Source organism: Acartia tonsa, chromosome 9 (assembly GCF_053477335.1).
Source record: "Acartia tonsa isolate MP-2025a chromosome 9, ASM5347733v1, whole genome shotgun sequence".
NCBI lineage: Eukaryota > Metazoa > Arthropoda > Copepoda > Calanoida > Acartiidae > Acartia > Acartia tonsa.
The window spans coordinates 3,953,857-3,970,803 of NC_137268.1; the positions used below are offsets into that span (position 1 = coordinate 3,953,857).

Consider the following 16,947-nt stretch of genomic DNA (forward strand, 5'->3'; position numbering starts at 1 on the left):
TGTCCTAGAAAGGTTTCTAACTATTTTAAAAGTTTACCCCCCCCCTCCCCTCCAAAAAATGGGTTATTGAATCAAACTCCCCCTTCCCCAAGTACCCCTAGAGGCCTGTAGGGGCGTAGCCGTTAGTGTTTTTTATATCAAGGAAATTAATTCAGTGAATTACACTTTTTTGTAACTTTGTAAATTACAGAAATTTTTATGGGTGGCACTCATAGTACAAGCTGGAAAACTACAGGGATCTAAAGGGATAAGACAATGGCGGTTAAATTCATGTACATCCTTAATGATAATACATAAAATAATCCATTATGTAGATTACAATAAGTGTTTTAAACTTAATCAACTAACTAATCAAAATTAAATAAAAGTCCCCAAAGTTTTTGGGCTAATAAATAAGAAAACTATATTATTTATAGGGGCTAGTGTAATAATTAGCCGAAAGTTCCCTCCCTCCCTGGGAAAAATACTTAATTATCAAGGTCGACAAGATTCTACACACACGCACTCACACAAACTCACACACACATACATACACACACTCACACACATACACAAACACACACATAGAGATGCACACACAAAGACACACACACATACAGAACACACTCAGGTCTACCAATACAAAGAAAATTAAAGAAAATATCTGAAGAATATTTATTAAAAATCTGATCAGCGTTTAATTACATTAAATGTATTAATATTTACATATTTTCAATAATTTACAAAAAATAATATCATATATTTTCTGAACTTATATAAAGGCTTTCAAATAATTTATTCATATAAAAAAGTTCTAAATTAAATATTAATTAAAATTGGCACCAAATAGGTAACGAGTCTGAGACCCTACAAATATTTTACACAAATAATAGATGGCTATTTGTTTAAAGAAAATTTCAAGGGCAATTTTTGACAAAAAATTACATCAAAATCCAAAATATTAAATTGCTGTATTAATTAATGCTTTATTTACAGTATTTGTATTGTTAATAACATATTTACATGATAAAGTGATCATTGCATTTGTTTTTATGTACAAAAATAAATAGTGTTTTCTATAAAAACTAAATTTTAAAATCTTTCATAATATTAAAATAAATACAATCTATATTAACTGAAAATTTGCTTTACGGTTATAAATACTTAAAATGATTGAAAAAGTTATTTCAGTTAAAAAGACAATATATGTAAAAAGGTGTATTTTGTATTGTCTTGTGGTAGAAAAGGAAGGAAAACTTCAGAAATTATTTCAAAATTACATTAACTCTAAATACTCTATTTACAAAATGTTGAACTTTTTATATTGTAAAATAGAATTTTCTTAAAGCTAAATAGATACATTAAATTTCTTGCAGTAAGAAAGGACTAACTTTTCTCTCTAAAATCTATTTTTCAAATTAATGGTGTAAAAAGTTGCTATTACTTGTTTTTTTTTATAGCTTTCTATTGAAAATTTATTTATTTTCTTTCTAATCTTGTTATTCTTCAAAAATCCATATTTTTTGCATTTTCATTGGCTCAAAAATATTACAAGCTTTGTTGCTATTGGCTAATCAAAAACCATAATTTGTTTTTATTGGTTGATTTTTTAGGAATTTGAAAATTTAATCAAAGTATATAATTACTATTAGACAAAACCGATGGAGGCGTAATTTCATTGGTTGAAAAGTATTGTTTATATCCACAGTGACAGGATCCTATTGTTTGATCACTTTATATCCATCAGTGACAGGATCCTTGTGATCGTGGTCATGGTGATCATGATGGTCGTGGTCCTGAAAACAAAAGAAAATATATGAAATAAGCAATTGTAGACTTATTCTTTACCTTTACAGTTAAAATGTAAGAATGTCCATTTTTAAGTTATTGTTTAGAAAAATATGAAATTTTTGTTGGTACTTCTATAGAATATTACTCTCTATTAATCAATGGTCGTTTGTCCATCAGATTTGCTAAGCTTTGCTTTTATGTTGTTGTTGTAGTTACCTCAATAGGAACAAAGTCCAGGGTGGATGAATTATGAAAATGTTGGTGCATCGGGCCTGGGTGTGGATGGTCATCATCTGCATGACCGGCATGGTTGTGACCGTGGTCGTGGTCATGATCGTGTTCATGGTCATGGTAATGGTCGTGGTCACTGTGCATATTATCAACAGCTGTTTGACCGAGTAGATGGCTGGTGTGGTTATGCCCATGACCGTGTTCTCCGTGCTCATGACTGTGGGCGCCTAAATATAATTATATTAGATTAGATTAGATTTATTATTCTTGGGTCTGTACATACATAGAAAATAAAATAACAATAATAAATGAATTAAATGATTAATATATACATTTATATATACAGTCAAATTTTATTGATATGGTTAATTTATAAAAAAAATTTCTTCCCAAATGGCAGTTTTCTAAAAAGTAGGAAGTATGCAGTAATGTGTATTCACACATTGTTTTCATACAGGCCATATAAGTAAGACGAAAAAATAGAAGAAAAAAGATAATAAGTAATAGAAAAAAATCATATTGGAGAGGAAAGAATGATAATAGGAAGGATTGATTAGAGCATACAAGTCTCACACCATTATTGCAATAATAGAAATTTTAAAAAATTGTATTTATCACAAAGAACAAGAGACTGAAATAACCTTTTTTTTACCCCCTGATAGTTTAAACCCTCAGGATATAGAATAAGTGTGATAATTTGTCACAGGGAGATTAGATTGCTAATATGATTCTAAAATATTGTTCAATATGTTCCTCCATGGTCATGGAAGGGGATATCGGGTAATGTCATAAAAGGGGCGTGTATCATTACATAAGTCAGCTAAAGGAAACAGTTTATTAGGGTATGCAAGAATCTCTCACAATATGCATGTATTCTATAACCATTACTAACGGCTACGCCCCCTTGAGGCCTCTAGGGGCACTCGACAAGGGGGGGGGGGGGTTGAATTTGATAACCCAATTTTTATTTTAGATTTAAAAAGAAAAATTAAAAAAAAAATTGGAGGGAGGAGGAGGTTCAGCATTAGCGAGATCCTTCGGTACAAACATACAAACACACAGACAAAAAGACATCCTGTTACTTTTTTATAAGGATAGAAAGAACTGACCTAAAATTTCAATGACGAGAATAACAGAGAATCCAATAGCCACGGCTAACAGCTGGGGTAGGCCAGCTACGTCTTTATTCTACACCATATAAATTCAAATATAATCAAGTTAAAATATATATAAGCATTAAAACGCCGGGTTATATAAACTGAAAATAAACTATTTTGCTTCTAACTTTGATGTTACAGGTATTCCTCCTATAGCAAAATTGCTGGGAAAGTTTAAGGCTTGTTATTTGTTGATTTCAAAACCTTCAACATTTAATAATACAATTTTAGAGGGATTAAATATTGGATGGGGATCAATCTTACTGATAGTTATTATTCTCCCCAGAAAGTTAAAATACAAAAAGACATTGGAGAACCCAATCGGCCCAGTGGTCTAACTTTTCTTGTAGGCTATTGAAATATTCAAATTTGAATTTTTCCTTTTCTCTTTGCAGAACTTCAAACATGACAACATAAATAATAGTTCCTCCGGCCAAACCTTAAAAATATAATAATTTAGTTATTATCTGTCTTTCTCTCTGTCTGTATTCTGTAGTCTGTCTATCTGTCCATCTATCTATCTATAGAACTTCAAACATGACAACATAGATTATAGTTCCTCCGGCTAAACCTTAAAAATATAATAATTTTGTTATTATCTGTCTTTCTATCTGTCTGTAGTCTGTCTGTCTGTCAGTCCATCTATCGAATTTTAAACATGACAACATAGATTAATGTTTCTCCGGCAAAACCTTAAAAACATATTTATTTGTTTGTCTGTCTGTTAGTTGTATGTCTTTTTGTCTGTCTTTTTGTCTGTCCATCTATCTATCTAACTTTGTAGAACTTCAAACTGCAATAACTTAATAATACAATAATTAATTTGTCTTTCTGTCTGTCCATAGTCTGTCTGTCTATCTGTCCATCTATCTATCTATAGAACTTCAAACATGACAACATAGATTATAGTTCCTCTGGCCAATCCTTAAAAATAGAATAATTTAGTTACTATTATCTGTCTTTCTCTCTGTCTGTCTATCAGTCCATTTATCTATCTGTATATAACTTTAACATGAAGTTTTGCCTTTCTATTTTCATGTTTTTCTGACTGTCTGTATGTTTGTCCGTTTGTCTGTCTACCTGTATTTCTGTCTTTTTATCTGTCTGTTTGTCTGTCTTTTTGTACGTCTGTTTGGTTGTCGATTTGTTTGTCTGTTTGTCTGTCCTTTTGTCTGTCTGTTTGTCTGTCTGTTTGTATGTATGTTTGTCTGTATGTTTGTCTGTATGTTTGTCTGTATGTTTGTCTGTATGTTTGTCTGTATGTTTGTCTGTATGTTTATATGTATGTTTGTCTGTATGTTTGTCTGTATGTTTGTATGTCTGTTAGTCTTTCTGTTTGTCTGTCTGTTTGTATGTTTATGTGTTTGTATGTAAGTATGTATATCTGTCTGTTTGTCTGTGTGTGTGTCTTTTTGTGTGTATGTCTGTCTTTTTGTCTGTCTGTTTGTCTGTTTGTCCGTCTGTCTTTCTGTCTGTCTATCAAAATATTTGCCAATTTATTTATCTATCTTTCTATCTATCTATATTTATCTGTCTATCTAAAAATTCATTTATCTATCTATCTATATCTACCAACCTTGCATAACAGCAACTAAAACTGTTGACTCTTCGCTATCTCCTCCATGAACACTAAAAATATTTTCAGAATTTAAATTTTAAAATCACGAAACCTAGAATGTCAATTTCCCTCACCAAACCTCGTTATTTTAGAATATTTGCAATCAATTAATTTTTAGTATCAAAGCTTCAGAGCCAATCTTTGCATAGGGCTGCATTTTAGTTACTTATTTAATGGACAGTAAACAAAATTTAAATCTGTTTAATTTTTATACTTGGATCCTTATTTATCTTTGCTTGTATAGATTCAAACATAATAACAGGCCCGGACTAACAAAAATGGTATTTATCTTTTTTTATATTTGTGGAAAATTGTGTGTAATACGATGCTATAAGTATAAGTATAACCGAGATCCAGTTCTCATTCAGCGGATATTATCAGGTTTCGAATCCATACTGGAAAATAAATACCTTATTCCTAGACCAATTCCAACTCCAAGTGGGGAAACCAAGGCAAATGTGCATAGATACAGGAAATAGAAGGTTGTCTGAAATGATAAATCATAGATAAGATTGATAGATTCATAAAGGCAGGTAGCTAAATATCATATTATGTATAGAGAAAATTGAGGTGAAATAAAATATTAAATCATTGATTAGATTAAGAGTACATAGAAATACAGGTAGGTATTAAACAAATATTTCATAGATACAGAAAGTTAGAAAGTTGATTGAAATATTAAATCAAAGATTATAAATACAGGCAGGTATTAAAAAACAAAAAGATTCAGAATTGAAGGCCTACTAAATATCAAATCTTAGATTAGATCGATATAAATACAGGTAGGTAGATATATAAATTATGCATCGATATAGAAAATAAAAGGTTGTCTGAAATATCAAATCATAGATTAGATTGATAGATACATAGAAATAGAGGTAGATATATAAATGATGCATAGATACAGAAAATATAAGGTCGTCTGAAATATTAAATCATAGATTATATTGAGAGATCTATATTATAAAAGTATGATATTTGTGTGTTTTCTGAAGGCACTAAAGTATCTCGCTAACTTCTAAACTTATAATTCTCCTTTTCAGTGTAGCTTCGCATATGTCTTGGGAAGGTTTATAATTATTTGGAGGGTAGGTATTACCATTATCCTTAAAAGAGAAAATCCCCCTCCCCCCCCCCCAAAAAAAAAGAAAAAAAATATTTTACTTCTTTATTTTAATTATTAAATTTAAAGTTGGAGAGGGCAGACTACCCCCCTCCCCCGAGGCATCTATAGGGGCGTAGTAGTGAAAATAGAAATTAAAAATCGTCTAGAAAAATATATAAATGACAGTAAACATTTTTTCTAGAGAATAGACCATTTTCTTTCATCAATTGAATTATGATGTAATAAGTCAAACCAATAGTTTTTTCTTCTCAAAAAAATGGAAATAATGTTTCATAACAGAAAAAAGAAAAATATTTTTCATTATAGCTTATTTCTGCTCATAGATCTTAAGGGATAAGACAATAGACAATGATTTAATGTACATCCCGGATGATAATAAACAAAATTATACCATTCTGTATAACAAAATTCATAGTTGAAATGTTTATACTTTAGAACAAACCAATAACAGTTCAACTTTTTAAGCCAACAAATTAGTTAACGTGGTTATAAAACTTTGAGTACCAGCATAATTTATAGCCCAATAATCCCTTTTTTAACCTGTTTTGAACCATGTTAAAAAGTGATATATCGAATTGAAAAGACTCTAAAAAACTGTCCACGAAAAAGAAAATAAAACTCTTAGAGTTGATTATAATACGTTGACAACTGTCTTTATATCATAAAATCCAACAAAGTAAAACTGAGTCAAAATAAAAATTCTGAAACTAGCATACAACATTTTTTCTACCAGAAAATATAAATCTTTGTCTCTATCTTTGTCGATTTAATAAGGTAAACTGGCTAACTTTTTTTGTAGAAAAGATTTTCCTAATAAAATCTTTGATTTTTTCACACTTAGCAAACTAAGTTATACCTTTGTATTAGATTGAATAAGTTCGACACAGACACAGAAAGTGATGACAAACTTGTGAACAGCTACGCTTCCAAACATCTTCCATACGTCACCAATCTCACTCTAAATAGATAGAAGAATGGATATAGCATATACGTGGGTATCATGACAGGGGAAAGATTGTCGTCAATTTAGGTTGCCAACATTGACATCGCTTATTGGTTAGTTAGTTCTTCCAGAAGAGGGGAATGGATGGGGTAAATGGGGTGGATGGAGGGGATAGTTATTTAAGCCAGCTAAAAGTTTTACTCTATTAGAGAATATGATAATCTGTTGTAAAATCCAAGTAATAATAACTACGTTATAGATAGGTACACATTACTAATATAAATCCATAAATACTAGAGGTACTTATAGAAAATACCATTCATTTTCCATTTTGCTTTAAAAGAAAATAAGATTGGAGAGAGGTTTTTTTTTGTAGGGGAGATACCCTCTCCAAGAATAGGTCACCTTCCTTGGACGTATGAAGGGATGAAGAATATAAAATTTACCTCTAGCCCAATAGCCATTCCTTCAAACACTGCATGGAAAGACAGAGCAAGAACTGAAAGAAGAAAAATGAAATATTATATAAAAAGTTAAATAAGATAAATTTCTTTTAAGTCTGTTTGTCCAATGTTACTAAAGTCTATATCCTATGTTTCCTATATCGTACCCAAATGTTATAGTAATCATCATGTACGAACCCGGTATTAGTGTCTTAGAAATTATCTTAGTGACGTAACTAAAAACGAGGGATTAGAGGGGAGGTGGGAAAGGTAACCCCTAAAAAAGAGATGGATAATAGAGGTGATTGATAATTGATAATTGATAAAGAAAATGTAGGAAATAATTTATACTCTCTGTACTTTCTACCATAGATTAATTAATTTGTATTTTCTAGACAAGGATGACAACATCCATAAAAACGAAGCACAAAAATCAGAAGGTAGAACAAACGCACAATAGCTAGAGTGTCAGAACTTAATAAGCAGAATATTAATTTTGAAGTCTAAATGAAATTGCACATAAATTTGTTGCAAAATTGCGTAAATATAGCATACAGTAAAAGGACATACTTCCGTGCAAAATTTGAAATCAATAGTATAATTCTAATATGTCTAATAAATGTTGTCAAAAAAAGGTTGAAAAAAGTCCGCATATTTGATTAAATTTTTCTTAAAATCCGCATATTATGTTGATATAAACTATAATATATTATCACTAGCAGTAACATCACTAGAAGCTTTTAGGGTGGTAAGGGGGAAAGTTTATTCTTCCAATTTTCAATTTAAGTTTTAAAACAAAGAAGTAAAATTGCGGAGATGGTACTTTTTTTCTAGGTGTTATTTTTTTTGGAGAGTGGAGAGCCCTCTTCCTAAATAGTTATAAACTTCTCTATACCTATAATAAGCTTCACTGTAAAGAAGAACCCTTTAGGTTCAGCGGTTAACAAGATCCGTTGCTACAGTCAAAAAAAGCTTAGCTTACTAATTTATATAATAATATATAATAAAGTAACAGGATGTCTGTTTGTCTGTCTCTTTGTTTGTTTGTTTGTCTTTTTCTTTTAAAATCTAGAAAAATAAATTGGTTTATTAAATTGGACTCTCTTCTCCTCAAGTGCCCCAAGAGGCCTCTAAGGCGTAGCCGCTAGTAATAGGATACAGTAACAAAATGCTAATCCTTATATCAAAGTAAAAGAATGTTTGTGTGTGTGTGTCTATTTATATGGAAGGATCTTCCTAACTAATATGCTTCTCCTTTGCAGGGACATAGGTCATAGGTCATGGGAAGGTTTTTAACTATTTTAGGATAGGGTACCTGCACCCTCACGCGCTTAGAAAAAAAACCACCAACATTTTTTAAATTTTTTTCTTTTAAAACTAAATTGTCCTTTTAAGTATATCTGTCAGACAGACAGACAATAAATATATAGAGCAGATCTGTATAAATATAAGGTATCTTGACTAAAACTTACAGCTGGCTATCTAAAAAAGCAGTCGTGAAAATAACATTTCTCCAACAATAAGGTTTTTTAAGCATGACCGACAGTCAGACAGACAAAATAATGTATAGAGTAGATGCAGGGGGGGGGAAGGGGTGATTACTTGAGGGCACCCTCAAATTTTGGAAGTCGTTAAGTAGATGCACATATATCTTGGGTATAGTCCCTTTCATGACAATGCCTCTTAAGGGACGTTTCTTGGTATTTTCACAGTAGATTTTATCCTATTTCTAGCCACTGCGGGGGGGGGGGGGGGGGGGCTCTATCCATGCGGGGCCATTTTCCTAACCCTGCAGGGCAATCACCTAACCTAACCTAAAATAATCCATCAAAAGCTACTGTAAAAAAAAATACATTAAAACACCTCTTAAAAGACCTTTTCACTTAAAATTTCAGTTGTCTTTCTTCAATAGCAGCCAAAAAACACACAAAGCATGTTTTAAATGAACGTACTGACTTTCTGTTAACAATGATAGAGTTACTTTCTAAATTATACCTAACTGTCATAGGAATCATCATGAAGAGTTTGAAATTGATAGGATAATTTTAACATGTCTTGTTTAATAATCTTAAATCAATTAATAATTTTATCTAATTTCAATTTCAATTTATCTATGAAATAAATGTAAAGCTGTACAGGTTAAGGCTACTATCTGACTCAATACATTTCTTTTTCTCCTCTTTTTAGCAACCGAATGAAAGTAATTCTTTTCAATTCCAGATAATTATAAGAATTGGTAACATTTGCTTAGATATTTATTTTATAAAAACATAGCCAAAAAAAATAATAACCGTATTATAATACAGGTATTAAATTTTAATAAAATTGAATATGAATAAAAATTAAGGATAGATCAATCAAATAATAATTATGTACAGTGTCAAAGGACTAAACAATCTTGTGAGAGGTAATATAACTTATGCATTTTAAAAAGATATTTGTTAAATAGACTGATTATTTAAAGACATATTTGTTAAATATGTTGCTCTACTGGATATCATTACCCTTGTTAGAATGTACCATTCATAAAGAAGGTTATTTTTTAATGGCAAAACTGTTTAAGCTAGCTTTTTTAACAATTACGTTCAAATTCCGTTAAATTTATTGATATAAATAATCTAATAATTGATTGTTTTGTTTTTATTCGTAATTGTCTTTTTTATATATACATTATTATGCTTAATTAAAAATTTCTGATAAACATCTCATTATATTTAAAGAAAAATTTGCTGTCTCTAAATTTAATATAGAAATAAAATTATTATGGAAAATCAATTGATTTTTCATGGTAACAGGTATAAGTTATAAAATACAGACGAATTTATAGATGTAATCTTGAAAAGATAGCTTTAATTTAAAATGATAAATATGCGTTATTTTTACCAAAAACTAGACAAAACCCTTTTTTGTTGTTGTTGATAGCAATATCTTATTTCTTTACTCTCGTTTATATATAGTTTTAACCTAATATCTTTTGATTTAATTGTTATTGGTTTGAAATTTTGACTAAAAAGCTGGCTTAAAAAATAGCTCATATGTAATAAAATATATAGCATTTTGCGCTAACTTATGAAGGGTTTATACAATAAGTATAATTATAAAAGCAAATGGTGGGGCTAACAATCCTTCCCTAGAAAAAACCTGCTCACGTTCAATCTACACAAAGTAAAGACCAATTTAACTTTGGGCTCGGGAACGAAGTAGAGGTTGGAAACAACAATATGATGTTTGGCTGGGAAACCGCTAAAGGACCAGTCAGGCGGATGATTCTGAATTCCCGCAGACCAGCAAAAATTTGCACCTGGAATGTTCGGACAATGTTTCAGTCAGGCCAGACAGAAAACATTTGCCGAGAAATGCTTAAAGCCAAGGTTGATATCCTGGCTATCACCGAATCAAGGTGGACAAATAATGGAGAGTTTAAACATCATTCTGGCTTGAAAATACTTTACTCAGGCCATATGAATGAGGATCTAGGACATAACCAAGGGGTGGCTCTTATGATGACCAAGCAAGCAGAGCAGGCCATGATCAGTTGGCAACCCCATGGTCCAAGAATCATGGAGGCTTACTTCAAATCCTCAGATAAAAACATCAATCTGAGAATAATAGTAGCATATGCTCCTACAGAACAAGCAGATACAGAGGTCAAAAACGAATTTTATGACCAGCTTGACTCTGTATTTAAGAATTGTCATAAAGAAAAGGACCTGACCATGCTCCTAGGAGATTTCAATGCTCAAGTGGGGAGTAATAATGAGAATTTAGAAGAAGTTATGGGCAGATATGGCCTAGGCTTAAGTAATGGCAAGGATAATGACAATGGTGATAGACTTGTAAGTTTTTGTACTGAAAACAAACTTGTCATTGGTGGAACCATCTTTAAACACAAGAAGATTCATACTGCCACCTGGAGATCACCAGATCAAAGAACCTTTAATCAGATAGATCACATCTGTATATCTAGACGTTTTAAAGGTTCTCTCCTTGATGTCAGGGTTGAAAGAGGACCTGATGTTAATTCAGACCATTATCTTCTATCTTCTAAAGTTCGGCTTAGATTTAAAAAGCAGGACACAAAGCCTAACCCCAGGAAAAAGTATAACTTAACAACCCTTCAAAACTCTGAAAAGCTACAAGAGTTTAAGCTCACTCTAAAGAACAGATTTGAGTTGTTGACTCTTCAAGAGGATGATGGAGTTGAAGATATTTGGCAAGGTATCAAAAAAGTTTATAATGATACTAGCCAAGAAAAATTAGGTTTCAAAAAGGCTAACCAAAAGCCGTGGATCACTCAAAGATCCATTGATCTCATGGATCAAAGAAGAGAGGTAAGACAAAAGACACTCTCCAGAAACTCTCCAGAAGATAAAGACCTGTATAAGATGCTCAGCAGGGAAATCCAAAGAAGTGTCAGAATTGACAAAAAAGAACACTTGGAAAACCTTGCTATGCAAGCAGAAAATGCTGCTAATCAAAATAGAATGAAAGATGTCTATGAGATTACTAAGAGCATTGCAGGTAAAGTACACAAATCAGGATCACACATCAGGGACAAGGATGGTTCACTCCTTAAAACTGATGAAGATATTCTAAATAGATGGGCAGAGCACTTCACTGAACTGCTGAATCTTCCAGTTCCAGAGGAAGAAACTGAGATTCCACCCTCAGATGCACTTGACATTGACTGTCGAGCGCCAAATCTATTGGAAATCAAGGAGGCCATTAAAAGTTTGAAAAATAACAAGGCCACTGGACCTGATAACATACCAGCTGAGGTCATAAAAGCAGACCTAGATACATCTGCTGAGGCATTCCTACCTCTGATCACAAAGATATGGAATGATGAGTTATGCCCAGAGGACTGGAAGAATGGACATATCTCAATACTAGCCAAAAAAGGAGACTTGACCCAATGTGGAAACTACAGAGGGATAATGCTCCTTTCAGTACCTGGCCGTATCCTTAGTAAGATTCTTCTTAATAGAATAAAGAAGAAGGTTAATGAAAAGCTAAGACCTAATCAGGCTGGATTTAGACCAAACCGTTCCACTATTGATCAGATAACCTCTCTAAGAATCATCATAGAGCAATCCAAGGAATGGAACTCTGAGCTTTTTGTAAACTTCATTGACTACAAAAAAGCATTTGATTCTTTAGACAGAAGATCTCTCTGGAAAATCTGCCGACACTATGGCATTCCAGAAAATATAATCAATATCATTAAAGCTATCTATCACAAAGGAGGTGGAAATGTAATGTATAAAGGTAAACTATCAACCTTTTTTGAGATTGTAACAGGCGTCAGACAAGGATGCCTTCTTTCTCCCTTCCTTTTCCTCCTTGCCATTGACTGGATCATGAAGAACTGTGAAAGTAATGATGGCATTCGCTGGGAGCTATTTGGCAATCCCAAATATTTAGGAGATCTGGACTTTGCTGATGATATCGCTTTGTTAACAAGCAATAGAAGTCAAATGCAAAGAAGGACTAACAGGATAGCTGAAACCTCCAAGAAAATTGGACTAGAAATAAATGTTCCTAAAACTAAAATACTCAGATTAAATGCAAATTCCCAAGAACCAATTACTATTGGAGACCAAATTCTTGAGGATGTAGATTGTTTTGAGTATCTTGGAAGTAAAATTGATGAAGCTGGAGGCACTTTAACAGATGTTAAAGCTAGAATTAACAAATCTAGGACAGCCTTTGCCAGCCTGAACAAAATTTGGAATTCCAACAACATCTCCATAAAGACCAAGTTAAGACTGTTCAAGTCAAATGTTCTCTCTGTTTTGCTGTATGGGGCTGAAACTTGGTTCCTAAACACAGCAGTGGTCTCCAAGCTACAGACATATGTCAATAAATGTTTAAGGAGAATCCACAAGATCTTTTGGCCTAATAAGATCACAAATGCTGAGCTTCTAGAGCGCAGTGATATGTCAGACATTAAACTGACAATAAAACAGAGAAAATGGAGATGGCTGGGGCACACTCTAAGGAAAGGGCATGATGATATAACCAATCAAGCCTTGACTTGGAACCCCCACGTAGGAAAGAGGAAACCAGGTAGACCAAAAACAACCTGGAGGAGGGAACTCTTAAGTGAACTGAAAGAAAAGAAAATTCCATCTTTCAGCAATGCCTCAAAACGTGCCCAAAAAAAGGAAGATAAGAGAACCATTGTGCATGGCCTACGTTCTGCCGAGAACTAAAAGGCAATGATGATGATGATGATAAAAGCAAATATTTGAAAATTATTTAAAATCATTCAATGTTTAATGTAAGATTAAGCCAATTATTAATCACGAAATTACATATAGGTTTTTTATTATTTTGCTAAATAATCTATAAAATATTTACACATTGTAAGTCAACTCTTGAGTTATGTAAGAAGTACAATATCAGCTGATAGATCTTATTTCAATTTTGAAAGATAATTTTATAAAAAAAAATAAAAAAAAGTTGATTTTGTTTTTTAAAAGTGAGCAAAAATAATGTAGAATTTATAGAAATATTTTTAATATTTTTTAAAAGCACAAAAAATCTTGATTTCAGGCCTATATTAACAATTCTTAAAAATTCTAGTAGTATCGACACATCCTATTTTTTTTACGTCACTAAGATAATTTCTAAGACACTAATACCGGGTTCTCATGTACAGTTTGAAATCGATAGGACAATTCTAAAATGATAAAGTTAATGAAAAGAGGTAACCTCCCGAATGGACGGACGGACCAACCCTACTTATAGAAATGCTTTGCTTTTAAAAACTACCTGTAATAATATCCTTAATAACGCTATTGCTCTCCTGAACAACATGCATGTGAGGTTCTTTGGATGCCTTGCTCACTGTAGAGTTTCTTTTAGGAGTCTTGATTTTACTTTCCAATGATCTAAAATACATATTCAACAATTAGATAAACATTCTTCACAGACAAGTAGACATGCAGACAGACAAAAAGACAGACAAGTAAACAGACAAGTAGACAGACAAGTAGACAGACAAGTAGACAGTCAAGTATACAGACAAGTATACAGACAAGTATACAGACAAGTATACAGACAATTAGACAGACATGCAGACAGACAAGTAGACAGACAAGTAGACAGACAAGTAGAAAGACAAGTAGACAAACAAGTAGACAGTCAAGTAGACAGACAAGCAGACAGACAAGTAGACATACAAGTAGACAGACAAGTAGACAGACAAGTAGACAGACAAGTAGGCAGACAAGTATTCAGACAAGTAGACAGGCAAGAAGACAGACAAGTAGACAGACATGTAGACAAACAATTATACAGACAAGTAGACAGACAAGTAGACAGACAAGTAGACAGACAAGTAGACAGACAAGTAGACAGACAAGTAGACAGACAAGTAGACAGACAAACAGACAATGGAAGATTATTTGAAACTTACTTGGCGTCTACAACAGTTTCCGGAGCATGGTAGTTTGGAAACATTGTGTTTGTTGTCATACTCAAACGGACCTAAACCAAACAAGGATGAAAACATAGATTGTTAGCGAATAAAAGAATAAATAATGAAGACAAAGCAAAACAAATGGCTGAGTAAAGTTTTGAGATGTTTTTTATTATTTCTGCTTTCATTACACTTGCAAAGCTCCTATATGCTAGGACGCAGCCGCTATAAAGATATAACATACTAATTTTTTTCACCTGATACTTGGGGTTGTAGCTGGTATTGTTAGCCTCGTCTTTAGCCCTGAAAAATAAATATTATAAAAAGATAAATCATATTTAAATTTAGCACAATAAAAAGCACAAGTCCAGAAAAAAATTGCGAATAACTTAAAAATGTTTTCTAATTGGATTTAAGCGGATTTAAAGAAAAAGAAATTTTGTTATTTTAAACTTGAAAAACTAAAAGAAGGAATATAAGCTAAGAAGAGTTACATTTTTGTCAGAATTTAATTATTATTCTGTGTTTTTATTAAACGCGAAGCTTTTCTTCATTTAAGGCCAGTCCGTTCTTCCATAAATCCGTAACATATACCTTTTATCGTTTATTTATTTACATTTCAAATTGATCTAAAAATATATAACGAACTAGACAACTTTGAAATTTTCGTTTGAATTTCTAAATGATGTTGAATGAGGTTGTCAAAGTTTGTTTGACTGACAGTCTGTTGAGCATAGCTATTGGGGGATTGTCCTACTTGTTTTGAATAAACTTTTAGAATCCGGGACCTAGCCCTAAAAACTCTTTAAATAGTTTTTAAAAAGATATTTTGACATATAGAAAAATTAAATGCAAGGACAGGTATCCTTATAATAAAGTAACAGGATGTTTGTCTGTCTATTTGTTTTTACCGTATGATCTCGCTAACCGCTGAACCGATCGGGCTCTCCTTAACAGGGTAGCTTCTAATAGGTCCCGGGAAGGTTTATAAGCGTTTTGGGGGAGGGTACCACCACCCTCCCAAGAGAAATAGAAAAAAATCTAATTTTTTTTACCTATAAAGACTCGAACTCAACATAGCAAGGTATATTAGAGACTTGAAAGCAACATAGATAGGTATCGTATTATTTATTAGAGGCCTCTAGGGGCGTAGCCGCTAGTAATTTTTAAACCACTTACACTTAAAGCTATTTTTTTTAAAATTTTGTGATATTTAAAGATAAAACGTCCTAACATTCAATTTGTAATTTTAAGAAAGACGCACAAAAGGGGGATATATCAACCCCTCTGGTAGAAAAAAACGGGGATGTATTGTATACAGCCAAGAGGGATGTAAAAGTTACAGCACCCCATAGTTTTAGGTGTGTGTGAAAATTATGAACGTCTGTTTACCAATCAGTGGACGTCTGGTTGACTTTTGAGCCTTTAGATTTTTTGGGGGAGGTAAATAGCTTATATGCACCCCCTAATACTTAAATTTTAAAATTGGTATATGTATTACAACTTTTATACAGTCTACAACTCGCTCGATTTTGGTTTCAAGATCATTGTAAAAATGTTAAGAAGCTGTCAAATTCACTGTTCATGCCAAATCCCGATTCAACATAAATTTTTAAAGAAAATATTTCCTAATCCTAGAAAGTAATATTACAAGGCAAATAAGAGAAATGTCAAATGGAAGAAGTGTAAAATTGGATAGATATTCAGAGAGGTAGGGAGGGAAAAGTCATTGGCATTCAACTCTTTCTTTTTTCTTAAATATTGAGCTTATACCAGTACTTTATAATTAACTTGAAGACTGCAGGGGCACTCAAGGTGGGTGGGGGAGGTGGAAGTCAATTCTCCCTTTTCATTTTAAGTTTTAAAAGAAAACGATAATATTTTTTTTTGTTGGGACATTATTAATTGGGTGGGTGGAGATACCCTCCCCCAAAGATAGTTAAAAACCTTCTGTGGACCTATAAGAAGATACACTGTAAAAAAGAAACCATATCGGTTCAGCGGTTAACGATATCCTTTGCTTCAGACAAAAAAACCTACTTTAAATAGGATTTATAAAAATATACTCGAAGAAATGTAAGTTTTTCACCCTTTATCCCATCTCTATACCTATATTCCTGATATAGATATTACATTCTGTTAGAGAAAAAAAGAATGAATATTTTGATGTGAAGGCGTGCATTTGGGAACCACACCACCCCTCCCCCCTCAAACTAGACAGCGACCTTATAAT

At 32.4% G+C, this 16,947-nt stretch overlaps 1 protein-coding gene across 1 annotated transcript in view; it reads right to left on the reverse strand.

Moving 5' to 3' along the window:
• Positions 1-640: 640 nt before the first annotated feature.
• LOC145328042 (uncharacterized) overlaps positions 641-16,947 on the reverse strand; it is an 83,308-nt gene continuing 67,001 nt past the window's right edge. Inside the window, exons 8-18 of the mRNA XM_080171592.1 lie at positions 14,972-15,017; positions 14,712-14,782; positions 14,066-14,184; positions 7,292-7,344; positions 6,759-6,860; positions 5,187-5,263; positions 4,735-4,787; positions 3,539-3,597; positions 3,111-3,189; positions 1,987-2,228; positions 641-1,775 (exon numbers count right to left, since the gene is read on the reverse strand). Coding sequence (XP_080027718.1) covers positions 1,698-1,775; positions 1,987-2,228; positions 3,111-3,189; positions 3,539-3,597; positions 4,735-4,787; positions 5,187-5,263; positions 6,759-6,860; positions 7,292-7,344; positions 14,066-14,184; positions 14,712-14,782; positions 14,972-15,017 — 979 coding nt within the window. The 3' untranslated portion in view covers positions 641-1,697. The remainder of the gene's footprint in view (positions 1,776-1,986; positions 2,229-3,110; positions 3,190-3,538; positions 3,598-4,734; positions 4,788-5,186; positions 5,264-6,758; positions 6,861-7,291; positions 7,345-14,065; positions 14,185-14,711; positions 14,783-14,971; positions 15,018-16,947) is intronic.